This window comes from Myotis brandtii, unplaced genomic scaffold (assembly GCF_000412655.1).
Source record: "Myotis brandtii unplaced genomic scaffold, ASM41265v1 scaffold581, whole genome shotgun sequence".
NCBI lineage: Eukaryota > Metazoa > Chordata > Mammalia > Chiroptera > Vespertilionidae > Myotis > Myotis brandtii.
This window is the reverse complement of record NW_005370182.1, coordinates 76,639-88,541: the sequence shown is the minus strand read 5'-3', so window position 1 is coordinate 88,541 and position 11,903 is coordinate 76,639. Positions and strand designations below refer to the sequence as shown.

Below are 11,903 nucleotides of genomic sequence, written 5' to 3'. Positions count from 1 at the left end.
CCCCCCCCCGCCAGTGCACAAATTTTTGTGCCCCGGGCCTCTAGTATATATATAAAACCCTAAGTAACCGGTTGCTATGATGTGCACTGACCACCAGGGGGCAGATGCTCAACGCAGGACCTGCCCCCTGGTGGTCAGTGCATTCCCACAGCAGGAGCGCTGCTCAGCTGATGGGTGCCAGACTCAGGGCTCATGGCTGGCCCTGCCTCTGGCCTCCATGGCAGTGCTACTGAGCCGCCTGGTGCAGCAGGGCTGGGATGAACGGGATTGGTGCAGTGCCCAACATGCCACTTAATGCACTACTACATCCCTCAAGGGATGTCAGACTGCTGGTTTTGGCCTGGTCCCCACAGGCCAGGCCAAACTGGCAGTCCAACATCCCCTGAGGGGTCCCGGATTGCAAGAGGGTGCAGGCCAGGCTGAGGAACCCCACCAGTACATGAATCCGTGCACCGGGCCTCTAGTATATATATATATATATACACATATACTAGAGGCCCGGTGCATGAGATTAATGCACGGAGAGGGGATCCTTCAGCCCAGCCTGCACCTTCTCGCAATCTGGGACTCCTCAGGAAATGCCCTTCTTGCAATCCGGGACTTCTGGCTCCTAACTGCTGGCCTCTGCCTGCCTGCCTGATCACCCCTAACCACTCTGCCTGCTTCCCTGATCACCCTAACTGCTTGCCTGCCTGCCTCATCTCACCTAACTGCCTCTGCCTTGGCCCCCAGCACTGCGGCTTCGTCCAGAAGGACTTCCAGAAGGTCGTTCAGCTGTCCAGTCTAATTAGCATATTATGCTTTTATTATTATAGATAATCATTGCCAATTCTGTTCATTCTACCTGAGAAAGGGATAGAGAAAAAACACGAGATGAGGTTACTTTGGCTTTGCCTTTTTAACGGATACAGGACCTGGGTGTGAATCTCAATTAAGCTAATTTGACTTTGGGCAAATTCATTTTTTTTTTTGTTGTTAACCCTCATCCGAGGATATCCTCCCCCCCCACCCCCATTGATTTTTAAAATATATATATATATTTTTATTGGTTTCAGAGAGGGAGAGAGAGATAGAAACATCCATGATGAGAAAGAATCATTGATTGGATGCCTCCTGGGGGTTGAGCCCGCAACCCAGGCACGTGCCCTTTACTGGAGGGTTAAATGAGATTGCATACTGTCTTAACACTAAATAGTAGCTTTCCTTATTACTTATTCTGGGTTAATGACTATTAGTAATATCTAAATAAAATTAGACAGAAATAAGACTATCTTATTTCTTCTCTTATTTCAGTTATCTTGTTTCTCAATCACTGACATTTTAACCTCAACTTTAAGAAAGTGATCAGTTTAAATCTTTATGAAATTAGTTAATAGTTATTAACTTGTTCTGTTACATTTAATTCTTATTTTCTTTCTTTGCATGAAGTTGAAATTAATGTGGTCATGCTTCAGGAATCTCGAGTTTATACTATGACTGCCAGGCAACAGTTCTGTTATGAAAATGTGCTTATCCCAAAGTGGCATGATATATGGACACGGATACAGGTAATAATTTGGAGGCCCCTGGCAGGGGCAGCTTTTGTGAATGTTTGTCTGTATTAGTGAGTTCTTTGACACTCTTTATCTGTAGCACACAATTTTTATTTAATTTTTTAAAATATATTTTTATTGATTTCAGAGAGGAAGGGAGAGGGAGAGAGAGATAGAAATATCAATGACGAGAGAGAATCATTGATCAGCTGCCTCCTGCACACCCCCTTCTGAGGATCAAGCCCGAAATCCGGGCATGTGCCCTTGACTGGAATCCAACTGAGGACCCTTCAGTCCACAGGTTGAGGCTCTATCCACTGAGCCAAACCAACTAGGAACACACACAAGTTTTTATAAAGTATTATTAACAACCTTGACAGGGTTGAGATTATCCTGAATTGTGTTTTCATCAATAAGCATTTTTTCCTATTTATGTTCCTCTCTCTGCTCATTTAAGTAGCTTATAATACTTGACCCTGAGGTAAACTTCCTCCTTTTCCCAAAGAAACTTCTTTCTTCTCTCGCCCTTTTCTTTTTACACACACACACACACACACCCTACACATCTTTTTTCTTTAAAGGCCTCTGCCTTCTTTGGTCTGGAAACTGTCTTGTGTTTGTCAGGATGTAAATAAACTCTTTTGCCTTGCTGCTCTTATTTTTATTCTACACAGGATGTTTCATAAGCCTCCTGAACTGAAGTTTCCCCTTGATAGAATGAATGACTTTGGTCTCATTTATTTCATAACGCCATTAAACCACCTGGCAAGGCAAGAGTGTCTGGCTGTAATAGTGATTGAACAAAATGAGTCCTTTTGAAAATGGTGCTACTCTCATAAGCATAGTTACTAATAAGGGCATTTGTTGTTCACATCAGAAACATCAGGATGGGCTTGTGGGTTTCTTTTTTTAATTCTCTTTTTTTTATTGTCTGATATAAAAATCATATTCCATCTGGGGCAAATTATAACCAACATGTACCCATAATCAGTGATTTGTGACAAAGGGTTGAATTTCTCAGCCTGTCATTATGGGAAACCTTTTTGGGGCTGTTTATGCTTGGCAATTTTCTTAATATTCTAGACCCTGGCTTTGTATGATCTCTTATAAATAGCTGTATTGTGGAAGTCTTTTTTCTCCCTATGTTCAGGCCTAATAGTAGATTCAGATCATGTTAACAACAAGACATTCTAACAGCTGCCTCTCTATACCATGTGCAATGATATTTGTCCAATTACGTTTTAGCCACTGCATCTCTATATTTCTCATAAGCCTTGTGGAAAACTAGTGCCATTTCTGATTTAGATATTTACTCTAAAGTTTTGTGTTAATTTAAAATTTTTATTTGTGAAAAATTCATTCCTATTTTGTGTTACAGATTCGGGTAAATAGTTCCAAACTGGTACGAGTCACCCAGGTGGAGAATGAGGAGAAACTGAAGGAGCTAGAGCAGTTTAGTATCTGGAACTTTTTTTCCTCCTTTTTAAAAGAGAAATTGAATGACACCTATGTTAATGTGGGACTGTACAGCACAAAAACCTGCCTCAAAGTTGAGATTATAGAGGAAGACACCAAGTACAGTGTCACTGTGACCCGAAGTAAGTCTTACCTGTGTTTTTATGATGAATTCTATAGTGAGAAGGGACTGAACTTTGGAGGGTATAATTAGTGAGAAAGAGAAGTCAGCCCAAGATAATTCCATTTTGGTTCTGATTATAACCTGAGTTCACTACTGCTCCAAACAGTTTAGAGAAACTCCACCCCACATAAAGCCCTTTAGGCCTAGAATTGAGACTTCACATTAGATCATTGTAAGTAACTCCTTACCTAGAATTGTGAAGATGCACATTCTTAATTCTTCCAATGGCTCTGACCTGATATTCCTAGTATATTTCAGAGTATAAAAGATGTATTTCTGCCTTCTGGGCACTTCTAGACAAAGGTAGATGTCCCAAAATGTACAGGTCTACATTTGAAGACATGAACGGTTAAATAATAAAAACTGAAGATCCCTAGCCAGTTTGGCTGTGTGGATAGAGCAGTGATGGCGAACCTTTTGAGCTCAGCTTGTCAGCATTTTGAAAAACCCTAACTTAACTCTGGTGCCGTGTCACATATAGAAATTTTTTGATATTCGCAACCATTGTAAAACAAAGATTTATATTTTTGATATTTATTTTATATATTTAAATGCCATTTAATAAAGAAAAATCAACCAAAAAAATAAGTTCGCGTGTCATCTCTGACACTCGTGTCATAGGTTTGTCATCACTGGGATAGAGCATCGGCCTGTGGACTAAAGAGTCCCGGGTTCGATTCCAGTCAAGGGCACATGCCCAGGTTGCAGGTTCGATCCCCAGTAGGGTGTGTGCAGGAGGGCAGCCGATTAAGGATTCTGTCTCATCATTGATGTTTCTCTCTCTCTCCCCCTCTCCCTTCCTCTCTGAAATCAATATATATATTGATTTCAGTTCTGCCTTTCTTCAGAACTGAATATTAGTACTTCATAAGTAAAAAGTATTTGTGGAATGGTAAATATGAAGATCACTGCAATTTAAGGCTTACTCAGTGGAACTGGGAGAAGCCCTCCCTTCCCTGAATGTCTGAGAAAGTTTCACAGAGCAGGTGGATCATTATCCTGTTGAATTCTCTGTGACTTTTGGTCTCTCCCTGGTTACCACCCAGGGTCCCGGATTGTTGTGAGTAGTGGAAAGGTTCTTGGGTTTTGCTACAAAATAGTTTGTGCCTTCTAATTGCCGCAGGGTTTCACAGTTCTTTGGATTGGCCTGTTGTGTTTTTTGTTGTTGTTCTTGCTTGGTTGGTTGATTGGTTTTTGTATTTCTTTTACATTTACTGATCTTTTTTTGTCCTATTCTGTTTGTGGACCTCCCCTAAACTCAGGTCTTGAATGTGAAGGTGTGGGAGAGTCTTGTATGCCCCTAAGGGGCCTCTGCTTGGGCCCCCTGGTCCTGAGTGAACTGTGTTTGAGTGTAGGTTTTTCCAACACAATTGTTGTATAGCGAAGGGAAGTAAATGGTGGTGTTGGGCCAGAAGAACAGCCAGTTAGAGAGCAACAGAAGGCCCTTATCCAAAGTTCTAGGGCTAGGCAAATCTGTTAAGTCCCAGCCTGAGTGACTTAAGGCTTGAAAACCAGAGTGGTGGAGACCTCTTGTGGGCAATTGCATGAAGTGCTGATGCCACTATGCCTGGCTCTATCCAAAGCAACGCTTGGTTTCTTTCAGCCTTGGTGTAGGTAGCCAAAATAAAAATAAGATCTTCAGGAAAGTACAGGTTAGACAGGGACCTAATTACCCTTTCTCTTTGGAAGGGTGTCCCAGCTTTGTGTGGAATTTATAATGCTATTTAGGTGGACTCTTTGTATTTATTTTATTAGCTGACCAATAATGCCAGCGTTGCCTTTTATTCTACCCAATAACTCCCTCTTATCCATGGTTTCACTTTCTGTGGTTTCAGTTACCTAAATTGTGTGCTGTTCTGGGTAGCGGGATAAAATCTTGTACTATCCCATCTGGATATGAATTGTCCCTTTGTCCAATGTACCCACGCTGTATACCCTACCCTCCTGTTGGCCACTTAGTAGCCATCTGGGTTATCAGATTGATTGTCACGATTGACTGTCCCCATATTGCAATGGTTGTGTTCAAGTAACCCTTAGTTTATTTAATAATGGCCCCAAAGCACAAGAGTAGTGATGCTAGTAATTTGGATATACCAAAGAGAAGCTGTGAAGTGCTTCCTTTAAGTGAAAAGGTGAAAGTTATTGACTTAATAAGGAAAGAAAAAGAATGTCGTATGCTGAGGTTGCTAAGATAAACGGTAAGAATGAATCTTTTATCCATGAAATTGTGAAGAAGGAAAAGAAATCCATGCTAGTTTTGCTGTCACAAGTCAAACTGCAAAAGTTACAGCCACAGTGCATGATAAGTGCTTAGTTAAGATGAAAAAGGCATTAAATTTATGGGTGGAAGACCTGGACAGAAAACGTGTTCCAATTGATGGCTGTGTGTTGCACCAGAAAACATTGGACCTATACTAAGACTTCAAGCAGGGAACCCTGAAATGAATGGCCACATTCACATAACTTTTATTACAGTATATTGTTATAATCTAATTGTTAGTTGTTGTTAATCTCTTACTTTGCCTATTTTATAAATTAAACTTTATCATAGCTGTTTTTGTATAAGTAAATACAGTACATTACATATATGCTTCAGTACCATCCATGGTTTCAGGATTCCATTGGGGGTCTTGGAACGTATCCCCCAGCAGATGAGGAGGGACTACTATAATGCCTTAAACTGTTTGTTTCTCCTATTAAACAGAAGTCTCTGTTTATTTCAGGATTTGACCCCAAACTCTTTCTCGTTTTCCTTCTTGGACTTATGTTATTTTTTTGTGGAGACTTGTTGAGCAGGTAAGTTCCAAGGCTAGAGTGTAGAATGATGAGACTCAGATCTGTCCTTGACTTTTATTGTAAAAACTCCAAGTGCTGCCATTTCCTTTTCCAGGACCTTTATGGCTAGGCCATTATCTGCTTGGATAATTTTTAAAAGTACTTTAATATATGTGTAATGATTTTTGTTTTTTCCTTGTATTACATAAGACTGGCAATAGTGAAATCTTCCCATTAGTTTGACCTATCTTGTGATGAGTCAACCACTCCACCATTGGAAAGAATGTGTTAAGCCCTTATTTTTACTGGGCTATGTGTGTGTTGATAAGCTTCATGCCATTCAGAAGTAAAGAGACAAACATTAACTACTTATTCATTTCCTGCCTTTAGGAACTTACCAGCCAAGCTAGGTGACATGTCCAAATACAAAGAAAAGAAATAGAGAAAAAAGCAAACATTGAACAAAGATAGAACCAACATTAACTATGTATACAAGTAAAAAGAGTATTTGTGGAGTAGTGAATGACAGATTAACAATTGGAGTTTGAAGTTGGGCTGGAGTGAGGTTGGTGGAAGTTGTTCCTTTTTTGGAGGGATTCTAAGAGAAACTCAATGAGGGAGGAATAACTGATAGAAAGAGCCTGGAATAGGAGTAGGAGCTCTCTGTTCTAGGCCCTGTGTTTGCTTTATCCTTCTGGGTAATCAGTTCAGTTCCAGTCTCCACAAGTGCAGTATTGTCCCTTCCTTCTCCCAGAGATGGTGTACGGTTCCTCAAAAGAAAGATTCTTATTAAAAACTAGAGGCCCGGTGTACGAGATTCATGCATTGGGGAGCAGGGTGCCTCAGCCCGGCCTGCACAGTCCGGGACCCCTCGGGGGATGTCTGCCTGCCAGCTTAGGCCTGATCCCTAAGCCCCCTAAGCTGGCAGGCACACATCCCTCTTGCAGTCTGGGACCCCTCGCTCCTTACTGCCCGCCTGCAGCAGAGACAGGAGAGGCTCCCACCACTGTTGCTGGGCTAGCCAGCCATCTGGCTAAGCAGTGCTCCCCCTGTGGGAGCGCACTGACCACCAGGGAGCAGCTCCTGCGTTGAGCGTCTGCCTCCTGGTGGTCAGTGTGCATCATAGCGACCAGTCGTTCTGCCCTTTGGTCGATTTGCATATTATGCTTTTATTATATAGGATTGGGTTGGGAGAGATGCTGGGGATCAAAGTAGGAGACTAAATAGAGGTTTATTTTGGGGATATACTTGAGGGGACCTCATTGATACTAATCCTCATAATCTGGGAGCAACTATATTGTTATAGTTTCTTCAGTTTTCTGACTTCAAGTTTTGGGCAAATACCTGTATCTTGTATCTGTTTTCTATCTTTTGACTAGGATAGTTGTCCTAGTTGGAACAATGCCATGTATGAAGAATACACACATAGTCATGAAATACATTTTCTCTTTGCAGAAGCCAAATCTTCTACTATTCCACTGGGATGGGTGTGGGAATTGTGGCGTCTCTGCTAATCATCATTTTCATGCTGTCCAAGTTTATACCCAGGGTAAGTAGCAGAATACTCATGTGGTTAAGATGAGCCTGGATAGTTGAAGGATAGTTTTCTTAGGTAATTTAGCAGCACTGAAATTTGCATTGATATCTAAGCCAATGTCCTACTCCTTCCTTGATTCAGAAAGGTACTTACCATGATGAAACTTGGAGCCTGATTACATATAAACTCCCTTTTTATTTAAAATTCCGTGCTTAGTGGGGGATTAAAGTCTCCTTCCTATTTGCTAATTACATAGTCAGGCTTTTAAGTTATTTAGCATCTCATTTTCCCAGTGTCCTTAGCAGACTGTACCACTTTAAATAGGAAATCTTTGTCAGAGATGTGTTTTTCAATAGTTTGAGGTTTTTTTAAACATAGTTTCATTTTGCTTTTATGTATGGAAACCTTTTGTAACTTTTTGCTTTCACTTCTACTCTGTTTTAGAAAAGTCCCATTTACATCATCCTGGTGGGAGGCTGGTCCTTTTCGCTATACCTCATTCAACTAGTTTTTAAAAATTTACAAGAGATCTGGAGGTGCTACTGGCAGTATCTTTTAAGTAAGTGTTACTGGTTTTGTTTTCCTTTTTATATGTTTATAAACTATTTTAGTTAATTTGGTCATGAAATTAACTTTTAGGAGTTTAATAGTCCATGCCATTTTATTAACTTTTAAGAATCGTAGTTCTTCACTTATTTCTAATCCCTCTTACAGTTGTTACCTTCTCTTAAATTAAAATGATGCTGCTCGGAAGAAGACTTTAATTTGTGTTGTAGATAAGTATACCTTTCTTTATATGATAGGCATCTTTCTGAAAAACTGTAAATTGACTTTATTAATACAATTGTATTTGTTTTATTTATTGTTATTGTTGACAGTATTACAGATGTCCCTCATTTTCCCTCCCTTTGCCGCCCTCCACCCAGCCTCTGCCCCATCCCAGGCCTTCACCACACTATTGTCTGTGTCCATGGGCTATGCATATATTCATATACGTTCTTTAGTTAATTTCTTCCTGTCCCTCCAACCCCCCTGCTCTCTGAGATCTGTCAGTCTGTTCCAGGCATCCATGCCTCTGGACCTATTTTGTTTGTCAGTTTATTTTGTTCTTTAGATTCCACATTTAAGTGGGATCATGTGCTATGTGTCTTTGTCTGACTGGCTTATTTCGCTTAGCATAATATTCTCCAGGTCCCTCCATACTGTCACAAAGGGTAAGAGATCCTTCTTTTTTACAGATGAATACATAGGATTCCATTGTGTAAATGCACTACAGCTTTTTTATCCACTCATCAACTGATGGGCATTTGGGCTGTTTCCAGATCTTAGCTATTGTAAACAGCACTATTTACAGTATGTAGGGGTGCATAGATTCTTCCTGATTGGTGTTTTGGGATTCTTAGGATATATTCCTAGAAGTGGGATCATTGGGTCAAATGGGAGTTCCATTTTTAATTTTTTGAAGAAATTCCATACTGTTTTCCATAGTGACTGCAACCAGTCTGCATTCCCACCAGCAGTAAACCAGGGTTCCCTTTTCTCCACATCCTCACCAGCACTTGTTGTTTGTTGATTTATTGATGGTAGCTATTCTGGCAGGTGTGAGGTGATACCTTACTGTAGTTTTAATTTGCATCTCTCTGATCATTAGTGATATTGAGCATGTTTTCATATGTCTATTGGCCATCTGTATGTCCTCTTTGGAGAAGTGTCTATTTAGGTCCTTTGCCCATTTTTTAATTGGATTGTTTGTCAACATAATTGTATTTCTAATATACTTGAGGACTTGAAAAAGTAACTCTTCATTGAATCTAATCTGTAAAGCAGGAATCCTTTTTTTATACAGATAGTAACTCTTAATCTACCCTTTGAGAGGTGATTAATCTGGATTTCCATATATTGAGTGGTTTGTTGTTAATCCTCACCCGAGGATCTTTTTCTTTTTCTTTTATTTAATATATTTTTTTATTGATTTCAGAGAGGGAGAGAGAGATAGAAACATCAGTGATAAGAGAGAATCATTGATTGGCTGCCTCCTGCATAACCCCCACTGGGGATTGAGCCCGCAACCCTGGTATGTGCCCTTGACCCGATTCGAACCTGGAACCCTTCAGTCTGCAGGCTGATGCTCTATCCATTGAGCCAAACCAGCTAGGGCCCGAGGATATTTTTCCATTGACTTTTAGAGAGAGTAGAAGGGGGAGAGTGGGAGGGGGAGAAATAGAGAGAGAAACATCGATGTGAGAGAGACACATGGATTGGTTGCCTCCCCCACACGCCCTGACCAGGGCCAGGGATCCAGCCTGCAACCGAAGTGTGTACCCTTGATCAGAATCAAACCTGGGACCCTTCAATCATTGGGCCGACACTCTATTCACTGAGCCAAACTGGCTAGGCCATATATTGTGTTTTTTAAACAGACTATTCTAGAGTTGTTCAATGTGTAGCAATGCTTCAATTTAATGCAAATAAATTAGGGATAAAAAGAAGGATGGAAGCTTAAAAAGATAAATATATCTGAATGATAGAAAAAAATATGAATAATTGAGTAATGATCTTGTCCATTTTCCCAGTTCAGTCGGTGCTAGTCACTTACTGCTTTTCCCCACACAAATTATTTTACTAATGTCTTCTGTTAACTCTTCTCATAGGTTATGTCCTCACAGTTGGATTTATAAGTTTTGCAGTCTGTTACAAGTATGGGCCCTTGGAGAATGAACGAAGTATCAACCTGCTGACCTGGACCTTGCAGCTGATGGGCCTCTGTTTCATGTATTCTGGTATCCAGATACCACAGGTTGCTTTTGCCATTATCATCATTGCTCTGTGTACTAAGAACCTGGAGTATCCTATTCGGTGGCTGTACATCACCTACAGGTGACTGAAAGGCAATGTAACTATTGAAACGTACAATGTGTGATACAGTTGCAGCAGAAGGACACAAAAGTGTTGACCTGGGAGCCTCTTTGCTAATGAAAATTTATTGTATTATTGCTTCTGATTTTTGTCCTTCCTGAGTCTCTTTCTTTAGACTATAGGCATTTTTATAGTTTTATTATAGTTATTTTATATAAAAGTATCCACTAAAGTGTGATGTGCTCATGTTACCACTAGATGGTGCAAAGTATATTACTTTTATATCAAATGCCTCAGGTTACATGGTTTCAGAGTCTTTCACATTGGCTCTCAGATTGCGCTGGGAGTCCTGGTCTTTTTCTTTTAATTGATTTTCCCCCCTCTGTAGAGAGAGAAGAAGGGAGAGGGAGAGAGAGAAACATTGATCGGCTGCCTCCTGCATGTCCCCTACTGGGGATAGAGCCCACAAGCTGGGCATGTGCCCTGACCAGGAATCGAACCATCAACCTTTCAGTGCACCAGACGATGCCCAACCAACTGAGCCACACTGGCCAGGGATGGGAGTCCTAGTCTTACGATGTAATTCATAGTGTGTTATCACCTTGCATAGTGAATATGGAATGATCTCAGATTGTCAGTGGTGGTTCTATTACAGATAGTCAAGGGTGATATCTTCAGTTTGGGGAACAAAGTTAATGGACCACAATTTTACACCATCATTTTTGGTCATTTTCCCAGTTTTTGGAAAATAAATACTTTGTCTGTCATTTATTGGCAAATAAGTGAATTTACTCACATTAGTGAATAATAATTGACTATTCTGACTTGTCACTAATAGTCTGACATATCAAGAGTACATTATAACTAAAGATATCTGGCCCAGCCAGCAGCCAGCGTGGTCACAGTTCAATTCCCGGTCCGGGCACTTACCCGGTTGCAGGTCCAATCCCCTGTGTGGGGCGTGCAGGAGGCAGCCAATCAATGATTCTCTCTCATCATTGATGTTTCTATCACTCTGTCCCTCTCCCTTCCTCTCTGAAATCAAGAAGGTCAGGCTCTCTGCTGCATGCCTGGCCCACTGAAGGGAGCTAGAGGTAAGGGTGCATATAGATTACTGATTAATGATTCATGGTGTTATTTTGATGAGCACAGAAAGATGTGTAAGGCAACAGAAAAGATTGTCCCCCCTCGTCTCCTGACAGAAGAAGAGTATCGAATACAAGGAGAGGTGGAAACTCAAAAGGCGTTAGAGGAGCTTCGAGAATATTGTAACAGTCCAGACTGCTCTGCTTGGAAGACTATTTCTCGAATCCAGTCTCCAAAGAGGTAAGCTCTTGGCCAGATATGCCAAGCATCTGTCACGGTGACTGTGACCTTGAGTTTTAACAGATCATACTTCTAGGTAATAATTTTGTATTTATGGCTTTATTTTCCTATTCATCTAGTAGTCAAGAGAAAGGTATGTATATCATCTTATGTTAAGCGGAACTGTCTACTCTAGCATAGACGTGAGAAGATTCCAACACCATATCAAGTGTCCCCTCTGATAGTATTGCATTACTCT

General features: G+C 40.8%; 1 protein-coding gene across 1 annotated transcript in view; it reads left to right on the top strand.

Annotated features, from left to right (window-relative positions):
* Positions 1-11,903, top strand: part of NEMP1 (nuclear envelope integral membrane protein 1) — a 29,712-nt gene that overhangs the window by 13,631 nt on the left and 4,178 nt on the right. The window contains exons 2-8 of the mRNA XM_014550088.1: positions 1,429-1,547; positions 2,911-3,130; positions 5,895-5,967; positions 7,402-7,495; positions 7,928-8,042; positions 10,135-10,360; positions 11,492-11,665. Of these exons, the coding sequence (XP_014405574.1) occupies positions 1,429-1,547; positions 2,911-3,130; positions 5,895-5,967; positions 7,402-7,495; positions 7,928-8,042; positions 10,135-10,360; positions 11,492-11,665 (1,021 nt within the window). The remainder of the gene's footprint in view (positions 1-1,428; positions 1,548-2,910; positions 3,131-5,894; positions 5,968-7,401; positions 7,496-7,927; positions 8,043-10,134; positions 10,361-11,491; positions 11,666-11,903) is intronic.